The sequence below is a fragment of the Melampsora larici-populina genome (genome assembly GCF_000204055.1).
Source record: "Melampsora larici-populina 98AG31 unplaced genomic scaffold MELLAscaffold_1, whole genome shotgun sequence".
Classification (NCBI taxonomy): Eukaryota; Fungi; Basidiomycota; class Pucciniomycetes; order Pucciniales; family Melampsoraceae; genus Melampsora; species Melampsora laricis-populina.
The window spans coordinates 1,533,218-1,548,443 of NW_006768765.1; the positions used below are offsets into that span (position 1 = coordinate 1,533,218).

The following is a 15,226-nucleotide window of genomic DNA, read 5'->3' on the forward strand; positions in this document are numbered from 1 at the left end:
ATGCAAGGTCGACAGATGTTCATCGGACCGACAATCTTCGCGGCGGTGAAATTGAGTTACCTGAAGTCACGCAAAAGCAGAAACACTCAGTTCATCTAGTACATGTTGCACAGAAAGATGTGTCGTACTATACCCACCAAGCCTTTCAAGTTGGGAACTGATTGGTCTTTGGTTGTATGGCCTAACTCAGGTCCGTATCAATAAGAAGAGTGATATATGAGGTCGCGCAAAGGTGGAAGGCGGGGGTCATTGATCAAAACCGAATCAAATCCAAGCAGCCACCGAGACTGATGAACGAAATTGGATAAGAAGGGAAACGAGGGAATGGATATGATAGTAGTATAGAGAAAAGAAAGTAAAACAAAGAAGAGATAATAAAAAAACAAGTCAAAGAGCGGAACAATGTGAAAAGTGATCTGAGACTTGTTGTCAAAAGGGAAATGACTTGATTTGAGTGAAGGTTTTCATGACTTGGTTTTCCAAAAGTCGAACCTCGGGTCTCGTGGGCTTGCTTGCGACAGAGCTTTGGTATCAGAAGCTCATGAACAATCTACATCACTGAGCGGTCCAAGATGAAAATTATATGTGAAGTACCTGGTGAAATCATAATGGGCACATTCAGTTTATGTTGTGGTCAATTTATGTTCTGATGAGGTATCAAGATACCTCGAGAATTTGTGTTTTCAAATTATGACCCAAGTACATCAGCTCTACATATATTTTACAAAAATTCAAAATCCACATCACAATTACAAAACAGATTTGTCACTGGTAGGTAAAGTCCCATGTTTCTCAAATGTGATTACTGGGGGTGTTTTGAACACATATTTGCCCTTAAAGTTTGCACCGTAGTGTAAAGTTTTGACCCTCGAAGCCAATCACAGAATTACACAAACTTAAGCTTAAAGCTGAGCCCCTGTTGGCTGTTTCCGAGCGAGAAGGAAGCCCCTGTTCCGATTTCCGAACGTCAAAACCAACCAGAATCCGAATTTAAATTCACACTCCAAAGCAAGATCACAAGAGCTTCAAGAGCCAGTAGGAATCGATTCGATAGAATTTACACATCAAAAGCTCAATTCTCATCGAACCACAGACAATCTAAGTTCTGAAGTGGATCTACTCAAGTTTCAAAAGATGACTCATCCAACTCAATCAATCTATCCAAACAATCATCCAGCTTTCCAATCTTCCAAACCAATGATATCTAAACGTAATCTAATGAAACCCATGATGACTAAATCTTACTCAGAACCTATCATCACTCAATCAACCAGCAAGATCCAATCCGATCCAAACACTAACAACCTTTCACAACCCAACACTAACCCTACAGCTAATCGAAATGGTAAACGAGATCGATCTGCATTAAACTTTGCTAGTTCATCTCGTCAATTACCATCTCATCATCCTAGTTTCATTCATCCATTTCTACAATCTCCATCTTCTCTTTCTTATTCTACAAACTGTTTCACTTTCTCAGTAAACCCTCAACCAGTTCTTACTACTCCTAATCCTACTCCTTCTCCATCATCATCATCATCTCATCCTCAATCTTTGATGGTCATGACCAGACCATCTGATCCTAAACATCCAATCATCAAATCAAACAAACTTACAGACAATCTCAAGAGTCCTTCTACGCCTAGTGGGTTTTGGTCAGATATTAAAAAAACTATAGAACAGTATGACCCAAGTGAATTGGATGAGATTGAAACTGATGAACTTCAAGAAAGACAATCGAAGAGAAGAAAGAGTGTGGCTTGTACGATATTAGATTCAGCACTTGAAGTCGCTCTTTTTACTTCTGCAATCGGTTGTAAGTTTTTAACTTTTTTTCCCTTTTTGATGAATCTAAATCGAAAACTAATTTTAAATGAAACCTTCTTGTTTTTGATGATGATTAATAGATGTAGCATTTCAACTTTGGAAAGGAAATCGATTGAATGAATCGCCTTCTCAAACTCGATTACCTAGAACACCAGTCTTACCGACCTCCCCACCACCTCCCTACGAACAATACACAAGCCTACCGATCCCAGCCGAAAGTTCAACCCCGGTCCGACCACGCTTAATGTCCAAACGATCCTCTCAACGAAAAGTGACTCATATCCATACTCCAAGAACCCCAAGAAACCCAAGATCTTATCAATCTACCCTTCCAACCAAACCTATTCCCACTCAATCCATCGAATCGATCACCGAAAGCTTTCATCAACAATTAAAATTAAACGAAGAAGAAGATCTCATGGGAGAGTTTATACCTTCGATGAAAAACTATATCCTTCCACCTACACCTTTGATGGAAGAACCGATTGGGATCATTGACACCAATGAAGAAGATGATTTAGAGATCTTAGCCTTTAAAGATAAAATCCAATCTTTAATTAAATCGGGTCATGCAGCCTTGGCTTCGAAACCGAGTTTGTCAGATGAATCTGGCTCAATCACTCATCAAACTTTAAATCAATTCGATCATCAGTTTCATCAATTTAATCTAGATCACACTCAACCTTTACACAAGAAACCAAACGAAATCATCGTACTGGAAAACGCTCTAGATCAAACTCTCAAACGAACCGGTAAAAGTTGGTGGGAAACTTGATATTCAGATTCTCTTTATTCCTTATGAACAATGAACAATGTCTCTCCTTCTCTCTTTCTTCTTTCTCTCTCATCACCCCCTTTGGTTAAATTATTTACACTTACTTTGGGGTTTTGGAGTTGACTTGATACCTATTATCAAGGTTGTTTCTCACTTTACCAATTCTTATATACCTTTCTATTGGTTTTCTTGTTGAAATGTTTTTGGGGCTCATCAATCTTTTTCACTCATTTGTTTTTCTCATCTTATTGATTCTTTATGATGTATGTGGAGGGGTGTAATTTTTGATGATTAAATGTTTGAGATCGATGTATGCTTTGATGATTTGTTTTCAATTTTATCTTTATATATATATATATCTTATTGATAATGAATTCTTTTAGTTTGATTTCTTTTCATGACTTCTTGTAATCATTTGTTTGTTTCGCATCTTATCTCGATTATATGATGAATTCTTTTTTGCTTGTAATGAAGATTGGCTTGTTACGATGATTTTGTTTTACTTCATTTGGATCAATTACATTCTTTTTTTGGTTTGATTCTACTTGTGAAAGATTTCTTGGAGTTTGAAGGAATTTTGAAGTAATTCAAGTATTTTCTCAATGTTCTGTAACATGCTTGGTTATATTATTTCATAATGTCATAGAAATATATGAAGAGTAATCAAAAAATGTTCCATATAAGTTGACTCTACTATGCATTGAATTAAGATGGATGACTAAACCTAAAAAAAACCAACATCGTCATCTAGTGATTTGAATGAAAAACTTTCCGTTAAATTTACAAAACCTTCCAAAACTAGATCATCAACAAGGAAAAAGAGGTAAATGAATCATGAAAATTGTTTAAACAAGATAAGAAAAGAGTATATGTACAATACAATGAGGATGATGATGAAAATTTAAAATAACTGATCCGATTTAAATATAAAACAAGGTATTCTCATGAAAAAGACAAAGAAAAGGAAAAAGAAAAAGATAATCGAGTGATAAAGATGATCAATAATAGAGTGATCAATTCTCTCCCGCGAGTCCAACCAAAAAACATTTGATCACCCATAAGCCATGATGTTCCCTTATCAAGTAGATTTCTTTCGATGTTCAATCCAACTAAGATATCTTAACCATCTAACCACCAAACCGAAAAAATTCAAAAAACAAAAAGTCAATCTTTTCGATTCTTACCCTCCTCTCCTTGAAAAAAAATCATTCTAATAAACTCGTACCTATTCCTTTCGATTATACCTAAATATAATCCTCTTTCATCTTGAATGACTAGATACCTAACCTATTGAATCAAACCAAACCAAAGCAAAAATGAAACACAAGAAACCCTTTAATCAAAATCAAAATCAAATAACATCATACCGAAAAGAAAAAAATGCCCAATCTAAATCATTACAAGTTCTTTAATCACTTACACCTAACCTTACAAACATCTCATGTAAAAGTTCCATTGGAGATTTAACTGAAACCGTGACCGGAGCATGATCCACTAAATAACTTAAATCCACTTCTTCATCCTCATCATCATTTTCAACCCTACTAGTTCTCCCCACAAATGCTCTACTCTCTTCTTCTTCACCTAAATCTAAATCTAAATCTAAATCTACCATCTCTTTCTCACTCTGAAACTTAATCGATGGATCCAACTTCAAAACTTTTTCCGAAATTAATGAAATCCCATGTTCAAGTTCACTACGACCGATATACCCCAATATCCTTTGATCTCCTACTTCATCTTGACTAACTAATGGAAATCCCCCAGCCGAACTTGAAGATGATAAGTATTCGATTTTCTTTTGGATCTCTGAAATCTTTAATCGATCTTCTAAACAAATCGTCATCGCTTCTGAATCCATAATCTCACTTGGTCTTTCGGAATGTAGATGTGATGATTTCGCATCCAAGTATGGCAAATCTGATGCTTCGATTACTAAATCACTGAATTATGCAAAAATCACATCATAAACCGTGAGTTCTTATGCACAGAATTATGAAAGCTACTTTGGGGTTGAACATCTAAAATGAGAATCTTGTTGAGATCGATGCAAGACTTACTAAATCGATCGACTCTCAATCGCATCAGCTGTTGTTTTGGCTACCAAGACGCTAATAGCAATTGGTAAGATATAAACCAAGCTACCTGTAAGTTCCATCACTAAAGATTTCCAAAGAAAAAAGTATATTGGAATCAGATTTCAAAAGTTCCATTCAAGATCAACAAACTTTTTAAAATATACAGACACTAAAGCAAAACAAAAACAAAGAACGCACCAATAACCACTAAAGAAACCGTAGATCTAGTCACCCCAGCCAACATAGCAGCAGATCCAACCATAGCCCAAACGCCAGGTAAGACACAAGCTTCACCAAATCCATCAGTTCGATTAAGAAAACATTGATGAAAGATTCCAAGATGAGGAAACCGATGGAATCCAAATTCGATAAACAAACCTAAACTTCTACCTAAAAGTGCACCGATCGATAAAGAAGGTATAAAGATTCCTGCTGGGCATTTGATCCCAAAGGTAACGATGGTCAATAAGAACTTTAAAAGAGCTGTGATGGTTAATGATAAGATTAATGGCCCAGTTTGATTTGGATCATGTATACATAAATCTTTAGATTCGTTCGTTTTACATTCTGCTATCATTTCATAAACTAATTCAGATCCACTCATTCTAAGATATTGATTAAAAAACCTAAAGAACGCATTCCCAAAGAAAGTATCAGTAAACTCAAAAAAAGAAATCAAAAAAACATGAAACATAATGGAAAAAGTCAAATTCACCCTAATAAGACGGTAACAAGTGTGACGATTAAAACTTCAGCAATCGGATGGAATTGTAACCAAGTCCGTTTTCGAACATTCTGAGTCCACCAAAAGTTAATTTGAGCAAACCAAGCACCTAATACACCACCTAAAATACCTAACAAGACGAATCCAATAAGTTCAAAAAGGTACCATTGTCGATCATAAGTAACTTCGAACAAGACAGTTTTTCCAGTCTTGAACGGATCTAACACCTGAACCCAAACAACCAAAACGAAAACCGTCAGAATCATAAAAAAGAGACCCCAACAAGAAAACAAATCCATACCCTCAATGTAGCTGCAGCCACTAAAGCACACCAACAACTTCTCCACATGACCCTAGGAGGAAAGAAATAAGACACTTCTTCAAGTGAAAACAAAACCCCACCAATCGGAGCTCCAAAGGCCACCGAAACACCAGCAGCACAAGCCGCACTCAAGACTTCTCTTCTCTTAGCTTCGTTTCGATCGAATTTCTTAAACCATCTTGTAAAGATATTACCAATACAAGAAGCAATATGAACCAATGGACCTTCTTTTCCTAATGATAATCCTGATGCTACTGATAAGGCTAAACCAAATGATTTGGTAAAAAGAGTCCATGATCCTAAATATCCTCGAATTACAAACCTTTTCGGTTAGGAAGGATTGGATCAATTATCCAAAATCAAATGATCATTCAAAGATTTAAATTCAAAATGAAAGACTTACCCACTAAGAATACATTTAATCTCGGGTATACCTGAACCAGCAGCAAAGTAAGCGACTTTATGGGCTCGAGGAGTGGTGACAGAAGGTTCATTAGGAACGTAGGTCTCATCCGATTCTTCATTCAATGGACTAGAACTAGACGATGGTTGATGGATTTCCGGAGATTGTGGAACTGATTCACAATGACGGATGTTCTCATAAGATGGTTTAGAAGTTTGAAGAGTTTTAGACGAAGAGGGTATTGAAGGATCATGTGATCGATCTTTAGCAGAATAAACACTTTCTGAACTTGATAGGTAAACAGTCATTATAGATGATAATCCAGCAAAACAAAGTGCTATGAAAAGGTAAACAGAATACCCTACAAAACGTCGATGGGTATCTGAACCATCGGATGATACGACGTCAGTCCATAGAATCCAATTCGGACATGATGAAGTTGTCGTAAGAGAAGTGGACCACGTTTGGATGAATGAACTGGATGAGAAAGCTGATGATCGGAGTGTGGATTGAGTGGAGAGCGTGTTGAATGGGATTGATGAGATGAATGCATGGGAAAAGGAGCTTGAGTTGGCAGTTGGAATCGGTCGGGAAGGCGTTCCACAACAAAATCGCTTCGGAGTCATCCAACCAGAAGCACAATAACCTGATTTCCAAAAGTAAACAGACTAGAATCCGTCATGATTCTTTCATGAAAGAGTGATGACAGAAAAAGAAGACTTGAGAGAGGTTCACTAATTACCTTCTTTAAGATCGAATAACCACATTTCCAAAGAAACAATCAACCCAGCCATCAAAGCAGTCACCATCCCAATCATCGTCACCAAAACCCAACCTTGAGATTTATCCCATGTTCGTCTAAGTCGACCTCTAAAACCAACAAGTTGATTTAACTTTTTTCTACGAATCGATTGTTTAACATGTTCATGTAACCAATCTACTGAAGTATAAGTATCATACCAAACTCTCATTCCATTACCAGATTGACCAGCTAATTCATCTTTAAATTCAGCATCATAAACTGCTTTACGATTGATTGAAATCGAAGGAGGTCTTGATTCAGGTATTTGAGAATTAGAATAGATCGATAACCAATCTGGTAAACGACGAGCAGATTGATGGAAAGATCTACTTGAAGTCCGATTGATTGATGAATGAGATATTGTATGATAATTTAAATGATTTGATAAGATTGGATTACGTTCTTGGTTTTGATTTTGAATAGAACTAGAAGAGTTTGATAGAAAATGATGAAGTTGACTTGAAGTAGATTGATGATCACTTAATCTAGAGATTGATTGTTTTTTACTAAATCGATGTCTTGGATGAGAATAAGGAGATGAATGATGTTTTTTATGAAATTGATTTAATGGTCTTCTTGATTGTTGATCTGGTGGATTTGATTCTTCTTCTTCCTCTTCTTCTTCTAATGGTTCTTGATAATTTGGATTTGATTTCATGATGAATGCTAAGTAATAAGGATTGATGGATGATTGAGATGATTCCTATTTCTTGGAGTGACTTGCCATTATATCCACCACACTTGAATGGTATTTGATGGTGCTTGGACAGCGAGCACCTGCACATTCATTTGAAACTCAATGTGCCGCGGCTCAAAGCAAATATTTCAAAGCGGACAAACGGGTCGCAATACCCGTCACCGCGGCAATGGGATCATCTAGAATCCAGGAGTCCGCCCTGCACTTCAAGTTCTGCTATTCAATGAACTCTGCAAGAACAATATTGGTCGACAATACATAATGGCACGCTCAATGAATATCTGAACAATTTTCAATCTCCTTGCAATACAATGACTAAAATCTTTAACCCTCACAATTCGTGCAGTTGAGCCTAACAAAAGTTCTCATACAATCTCAAAATATTTATTCCTGATCAAGATCATCAAACATTAATATATATCTTAATCTCATCAACAAACAAACAAAAAATGATTCCAAAGAAATAAAAAAACAAAAAATTCAATCATCTTTTCTTTCGAGAAGGTTGATTACTTCTTTGTTTTCTACGATCTTTCATATCCCTTTCTTTTCGAATCTGTTCTACATTCTTCAATCCTGCATTCCTAATCGATTGACCTGGTCTACCTTTACCTTTTTTGCCTTTCAAATGTGCTCCTCCTCCAATCCCTCCTCGAGTAACCGTATGAGTAGGTCCTAAAAACTTTTTCTTTCCATCTGATGTTTTACCAAAAGCTTTGTTCATTCCATTCTTAAAATCTTTTCCACCATGACCATGACCATTCCCATGGCTTTGGTTTGGATTCTTTCGATTTGTTGATTCTTGTGTATCTTCCTTCGCTCCAGATTGATGTCGATACTTACGATAATCCATTTGGTTTCGTCCTTTCATTTCAGTTTCTCCTACATTTGGAATCCTAACTTTTTCTTTCTTTTGCCAATCATCAAAAACTCCACTCTTAAAACTAGCTGGTAATTTCGCTCCACTTTCAGTCTTTACTAATTTCACATTATCAGTTCCTCCTTGATTAGATTTAACAAACTTTTTGGTTCGTCTATCCCATCTGACTTGTGATGCTTTTTGAACGGTTGTAGTCGAAAATCTTCCTTCATCATCAGCTCCTAAATCAAAACCATATGCATTGGCTTGAGCAACAAAAGATGGAGCTGTGCCTTCATTAAGATTATAACCTTTTTCGGCTGCTGCTCCATCTTGTTCATAAGTAAGATAAACTTCAGGATCTTTATAACTTGTGGGTCCTGATTTCTTGCGCTTCCGAGGCATCTCAAATGCATCCTGTTGTAGTCAACATCATATTTAAAAGTAAGCTTTCCATAGAAATTTCAAAACCAAAAGGAATTCACAAACTAACCTCTAATTCAACCTCTGTTGCTACTTCAGAGGGTTTAGTTTTAGATGATTTCAAACTTGATTTTTGAGCTTCAATAAGAGCATAAGATTCCTTGGTCGAAGTCTGTTCATCTTCTTGTTCTTTTGTCACAGCTGCTCGTTTTGAAATCACTTTGCCCATCGATTTCCTTCTATCTCGCATCAGTTGAGCTGCTGGACTCTTTCCACGTGTTCCAATCTCAAACACAGTCTCAGTCGGAGTGAATTTGTTGACTTTGGCTAATAGTTCGTCTCTTGACGGTCCCTTTCGTTTGGAAGTGAGTGCAGCCACAGTCTCAGGCGAAGGAGCACCGAAGATTGGATGAGTCGCGGCTTCCTCCTTGCTCGTGCCGGTTAATCCCTCGCCTGCCAAAACGAGAGCTTTTGATCGACGATAACTTTCTGCACTTGCGGTACTTTGACTTCTGATATACATCTTTTGAGCTCGTCTGACTACTTCAGTAAGTGCTACGAGTGATGAATTAGGTCCTACAAGTGTCTCTCGTACATATTCTGCTTCCGAATCTAATCTTTCCCTTGGTAAAGTGCCTAAGACCAAATTGGCTGAGAAATCAGGATTTTGGGAGACCTCAGGGTGAAGTGGACAAGTCAGAAGTGGTCTTGATAAAAAGAGTTGCAAGTCCATTAAATATGGTAATTCAGTTTGTGTGACTAAGGAGTAAGCCCATCCCTTTCGACCTGCTCTTGCAGTTCTTCCAACTCGATGAACAAATGCACGAGCCGAACTAGGGAAATCGTAATTGATGACGTTTTCGAGAATAGGAATATCAATACCACGTGCGGCGAGATCAGTGACCACCAAGATATTAGTTCGACCGGCACGGAAAGCGTTCAACTGATTCCGACGAGCAGCTTGATCGAGTGCACCATAGATATGTGAGACTCTATAACCAGCTGAAACCAATAATCCGGTGAGATATTCGACATGGTGCTTAGTAGCTGCAAAGACAATCGTTTGATGAGGTGCTAATTCTGGATTCGGATTGAATTTTCCTTTGGATGATTTCTTGTCAAATCGCTTGGCTTGTAATTGTTGCCGACGGTTATAAGGAGTATCATGATCCTCATAATCTTCAACTTCAATCTCTGTACCATCTGATTTAGGTACACCAATCACGTCAGCAAGAATGACTAATAAACCTGCATCTTTCTCATTAGGTTTGATACTCAAGAAACCCATTTGTAAATCAGAACTGATTTTAGATTCACTATCTAAACGAACTAATTTGGGATTTTGTAAACCAGCTTTAGCGAATTCGACCAAAGTTTTAGGTAGAGTAGCTGAGAAAAGTAATGTTTGTCTACTGTGTGGTAATCGAGATAGAGTTTCGTGTAATTGAGTTTCGAATCCCATTTCAAATAGTCGATCTGCTTCATCAAAGACGATATATTGAACTGATTTTAAATCCAAATTCATTTCCACCGCCAAATGGAGTAATCGACCGGGTGTAGCAATAATCCTATGATCCGATCAAAATCAGTCAAAGTCCTCAAGCTGATCGAGATGTAGTATTGAAGAACTTACACATCTGGATTACTGGCAAACATAGCAAACTGTTCTTCCAAAGAATCACCTCCTACAATCAATCCCCATCTCAAACCTTCACCTTTACCACCACCTTCTTCTTCATTACCAGTTTGAGTTCCACCACCTTGAACGAATCCCTTGGCCAGATCTTTACCTACTTTTAAAACTTGTACTGCTAATTCTCTAGTCGGCACCATCACCAAAGCTCTCACACCAAACAAAACATTATGTCTACCACCTAATTTATGAATCAGAGGGATCAAATAAGCCAAAGTCTTTCCACTACCAGTCCGAGCCATTCCTACTACATCACGAGCAGGTGAAGCTAAGATATGAGGTAAGACTGCTCGTTGAATTGGAGTTGGAGTGGTGAATCCACGAAGCAAGATCGCTCGAAGTAAAGCAGGATGAAGTCCTAAAGATTGAAATGAACCACCTCCAGTTAAAGTATTGGATTTTTGATTTTTTTGATGACGTGATTTTAGAGCGATTGCACCAGCTTTGAAATTAGCTTTTTGAGCTGATGCACGAATGAAAGCTTCGTCATCATCATCTTCTTCGTCTTCTTCTTCATCTTGTTGTTTATGTCTTCGTTTGGGGTCTGTTTTTTGAGCTTTTGTTGGTTTGTTTGTCGATGAACTTGGATTGGCTAGAGATTCAGTGATATCGAGTTGATAGTCATCATCGTCATCTTCAAAGTCAGATTGATCAAATTCATATTCTACTGAATCATTATCATCCTCTGTGTCTGAGTGAGTTGGTCGAATGGGTGGCATGATGGGTTGAATGATGAAGTCAAAAGAGAAAGTTGACTTTTTTTTCGATTGAGTTTGCAAAAGTTGACCACTTTCAATACATGTCACTGGAAATATATGACACACACTCTCTACAAGCATATCTGATGCTTGTATCTTGTATGGAGTGATTCAACTCTGGAGACTTCGTCTTCTCGCTCAGTTCCTCAACCACTTCACTTATGGCAGCCAGTACAAAATTCGTTAATCAAGTTTGGAAGGTACGAGCAGACCGAAATATTGTTTCATGAACAAACTATAATCTACTATTCGAAAGTGGCTCTCAAGATGGACAAGTGGTTTGCTCATCTAATGACATGCCTATAAATTTAATTCACTTCGAAACTTTAGGCCTTCCTTTCGAATAATGGTACATCATCTTCACCTATTCGTCAAAAGAGCCATCTTTCCGATCATAAGACTCTCTTGATGAATAACCAATAATGAATTTGATTTTGATCAATTTGATTTCATAAACGAACCATCAAAGGACACGATGCAACATGTTTATCAAAAATGAAGATCCTTTCAGCTCGTCCTGACGGTTTAATCCATGCTCGATTACCTATTACCAATCATAACTTAAATCGACTTGGATCAGTTCATGGTGGATTGATTTCAAGTATAATTGATACTTGTGGTAGTCTTAGTTTAAGTGCAAAAGGATTATGGATGACAGGAGTTTCTACTGATATACATGTTAGGTAACTTCAGTTTTTATTCAACGTCTTGAAAGAATAATTTGTCGAATTAAAGGTTTTGATGGATATGATTCTTTTTAAGTTATTTGCGTCCTGCGGGAAAAGAAGGATCCAGTATAGATATCGAAGCCAAGGTGGAGTCGATGGGTAAGACTCTTGCGTATACTAGCGGTACGTCTTCTTATTTCCACTTTTTGATATTGGCTTTCGTAGTTCTGATCATGAAATCATTCAAACAGTGTTTCTTCGGGACCCTGTTACTGGCAAATTGTTAGCACGAGGTATGTATGATCATGAAGTATTCCTTTTGAGTGTTTCTAACTAACATCGCTTGAGCGAGTTTACTTTTTATAGGTTCACATACTAAGTTTATTGCACCTTCAGTAGGACATTCTATGAATGTAAAATTTGATGAGACAGGTGAGAATATTATAGAAGGCAAGATGCCAAATGATGTCGACATTAAGAACTGAAAAATAAGCTCGAGTGTGTAAGAATACAATCCAATGCTCTCAGGTATGGCGAGGGTGTTTTGCAATCAGATAAATTGTTCAACTTGTAATCACTGGAGTGGATCCAATTACCACTACTTGAGTATAACGATAGGCGGTCTACGAGCTGAGAAATGATCTGTAGCCTACCAGTGAGTGTAGCTCTCATGATGTGCTTTATGTAAAAAAATCGAGATATAAACATTTCCATCTCAAGTCTGTGGTCAACGGAGAGACTACTTGAAGATTGATTTGTGAATAAATGCGGATACCTAACATAATTGCTCTGTTTAGCATAAGCCATTTAAATGGAATCACAGCTACAGTCTAGAAATGAAGATTGTCTTTTACCAAAGGTGACAGCAACGATGGATCCCAGCTTGCATTGAGATCCCCTTTAATCAAGATAGATAGGCAACTCAACTGGACTCGCCTCAAGCGTGACGCCAGTTTGTTGAAGCTTGGTATATGCAGTAAAATCAGTCAAATAATCTTTTGTGGTATGTTTTGTACAACACCTTGATATTGTTAAAACTTCTCAGTCATTGAAGACGCGGTTGATTGAATTTCAAGACTTGACCCTCAGAATAATCAAGAGGTCTACTTTGCACATGCAATTGGCAAACTCATACGATTGAAAGGTTTTTTCGGGTGGGCCAATGATCGTGCCCTTTCTGAAAAGTTGAACCTTCACCATCCTTCACGTGATTTTGGGTTGAGAAGTCTGTAAAAAGATGAATACTGGTGGTAGGAAATCAAGATGAAAGATATAATCAACTTGGCTCAAGTTTTTAAAAATTTTCCATCTTATTGTAATTAAAAGACCCATTCCAAGCGATTACATGTATAATTGACTAGCCTTGATCTCCTCCCAGATTTTTTTAACCATTTCTTCCGTCTTGTGATCATACATACATAGATGACTTTTCTGTGACCATTGGAAGTTGGGATTGACATTTGTTATTTCATTTGAAAGACACCCATTGTGATTATATGAGGAATGAAATATTTTTCAGATGCGATGAATTGCGATATTCTGATCAGTATCCTGAGTTCAGAGAGTCTTCCAACCCACTCCAGATTCCAGAAAACCTCGAAGCTCAGCTGGTCTATCTATATCTGACTCGAGAGGTCACTTCGCGTGGTGGGGCGTGTCGCGTTACAGGTCACGTGAGCAGTGTAGATGGTTTTTTGAATTTGAACCTCATCGACACTTCTGAATCTAATGACCGCTCTTCTTCCTCCTTACCTTCCTTTCCATTACCTTACGGGTTTTTAGTACACATCATGCAAAACTCGGAAAACAAGGATGGAATGCTTCAGTTTATGCACATCATCGAGAAACTCAAGACTACCAAACGAGCAGGATGGGTACGAGAGGAAGCAAAACAACCGGAAAGGTAATCATACTCCTCACCGCTCGTTATCATTCGATTCCAGTATACAATATCTTACAATACATCGAACACTCTATCAGCATCGCAGATCATATGTACAGGATGGCTATGCTGGCGATGATGTCACAAGACGACCCAGCTTTGGATGTTCCCAAGTACGTCCTTTTCGGGTCCTACATGATGAGGGTGTGTAGATTTATAGCTATTCGGAGATTTCTGTCTTCGAGAGAGATTCCATTGGTCTACACTTGACTGGGAAACCGACTCATGACTAATCCCTTGGTTTTTGTTCGGTCCTGATAGGTGCGTGATGCTTGCAATTGTGCATGATTTGGCTGAAGCGGAAGTGGGAGGTTAGTGGATTTGAAGTTCAGTGACTCTGTGATCGGATTAGTTCGTTTGACTATGTTTCACATCAAACCAGATATTACGCCGCTCGATGGAATTTCTCGAGAAGAGAAACATCGTCGGGAAGAACAGGCCATGAAGCGGTTCACCCACGAACTTCTGCCTGCTGGTTCCGTGGCTGGTAAACGGATATGGGATCTGTGGCAAGAATACGAACAGGGCGAAACAAGGGAGGCTAAATTTGTCAAAGATATCGTAAGCGGTCAGGGCTTGCGGTCAAGTGCTTGTATGCACCCAGGTGCCTAATGCTGAAGTTGAAAAAATCACATCTTATGTAGGATCGATTTGAGTTGGCTCTGCAAGGTGTCGAATACGAAAAGAGTGGGGTCTCTGTTCAGGTCTCTTTCAGTATTTCCAACATAGGTGCAAGCCGACTGATTTTCAATGTATCTTTACTAGGGGACAACCTGGAAAAACTCCAACCCTTTTTTGATACCACTATACCACACATCACTCATCCGGAGGTAAAAATGTGGGCTAATAAACTGTACGTCATTTTATTTTACTGACCATCATCTCACACATCTTATCTGACTATGAGCCCATATGGTCACCAAGAATGGATGAGCGTTCTGAAATGCAAAGCTCAACTCCATTTGTCGAAGACTTCAAGGATGTACGACCAAAGCCATGAACATACACGTATATGTGAAGAATGGACAAAGTCATGTAGAGTGTTCAAGAAACGGGTTCGCATCAATATCAAGCTGTAAACAAGTCCCAATGTTATGAAATAAAATATGTCTATATACTCGTTTTGCTGGTGATGAGGCTATAGGCACCCTTCAATCTTGGAGGTCACTGTTAGGCATGAACTCGACTGCACAGTTGATGGATAAGCTAACTGTATGAAGCATCATCATTTCACACACTTGGCAATGTTGTTTTG

At 38.0% G+C, this 15,226-nt stretch overlaps 5 protein-coding genes across 5 annotated transcripts; 3 read left to right on the forward strand and 2 right to left on the reverse strand.

Annotated features, from left to right (window-relative positions):
* Nucleotides 1-1,174: 1,174 nt before the first annotated feature.
* MELLADRAFT_70444 (uncharacterized protein) lies at nucleotides 1,175-3,281 on the forward strand (the record flags this gene model as incomplete). Its single annotated transcript, XM_007403553.1, has 2 exons — nucleotides 1,175-1,816; nucleotides 1,908-3,281. 2 exons carry the CDS (start codon nucleotides 1,198-1,200, stop codon nucleotides 2,600-2,602), a joined length of 1,314 nt encoding a protein of 437 aa, XP_007403615.1.
* Nucleotides 3,278-7,683, reverse strand: MELLADRAFT_46362 (uncharacterized protein; the record flags this gene model as incomplete). Its single annotated transcript, XM_007403994.1, has 10 exons — nucleotides 3,278-3,729; nucleotides 3,828-3,889; nucleotides 4,023-4,545; nucleotides 4,663-4,762; nucleotides 4,879-5,306; nucleotides 5,396-5,631; nucleotides 5,706-6,048; nucleotides 6,130-6,619; nucleotides 6,734-6,775; nucleotides 6,872-7,683. The coding sequence occupies 10 exons, from the start codon at nucleotides 7,587-7,589 to the stop codon at nucleotides 3,681-3,683; spliced, it is 2,991 nt and encodes a 996-aa protein (XP_007404056.1).
* Nucleotides 7,684-8,112: 429 nt separating this feature from the next.
* MELLADRAFT_32308 (uncharacterized protein) lies at nucleotides 8,113-11,322 on the reverse strand (the record flags this gene model as incomplete). The annotated part of the gene is made up of 4 exons (XM_007403993.1): nucleotides 8,113-8,303; nucleotides 8,472-8,904; nucleotides 8,981-10,478; nucleotides 10,544-11,322. 4 exons carry the CDS (start codon nucleotides 11,320-11,322, stop codon nucleotides 8,113-8,115), a joined length of 2,901 nt encoding a protein of 966 aa, XP_007404055.1.
* Nucleotides 11,323-11,856: 534 nt separating this feature from the next.
* MELLADRAFT_58511 (uncharacterized protein) lies at nucleotides 11,857-12,514 on the forward strand (the record flags this gene model as incomplete). The annotated part of the gene is made up of 4 exons (XM_007403554.1): nucleotides 11,857-12,044; nucleotides 12,124-12,212; nucleotides 12,281-12,322; nucleotides 12,396-12,514. 4 exons carry the CDS (start codon nucleotides 11,857-11,859, stop codon nucleotides 12,512-12,514), a joined length of 438 nt encoding a protein of 145 aa, XP_007403616.1.
* Nucleotides 12,515-13,819: 1,305 nt separating this feature from the next.
* On the forward strand, nucleotides 13,820-14,846 carry MELLADRAFT_32510 (uncharacterized protein; the record flags this gene model as incomplete). The annotated part of the gene is made up of 5 exons (XM_007403555.1): nucleotides 13,820-13,932; nucleotides 14,010-14,084; nucleotides 14,233-14,282; nucleotides 14,354-14,532; nucleotides 14,616-14,846. The coding sequence occupies 5 exons, from the start codon at nucleotides 13,820-13,822 to the stop codon at nucleotides 14,844-14,846; spliced, it is 648 nt and encodes a 215-aa protein (XP_007403617.1).
* Between the last annotated feature and the right edge of the window lie 380 nt (nucleotides 14,847-15,226).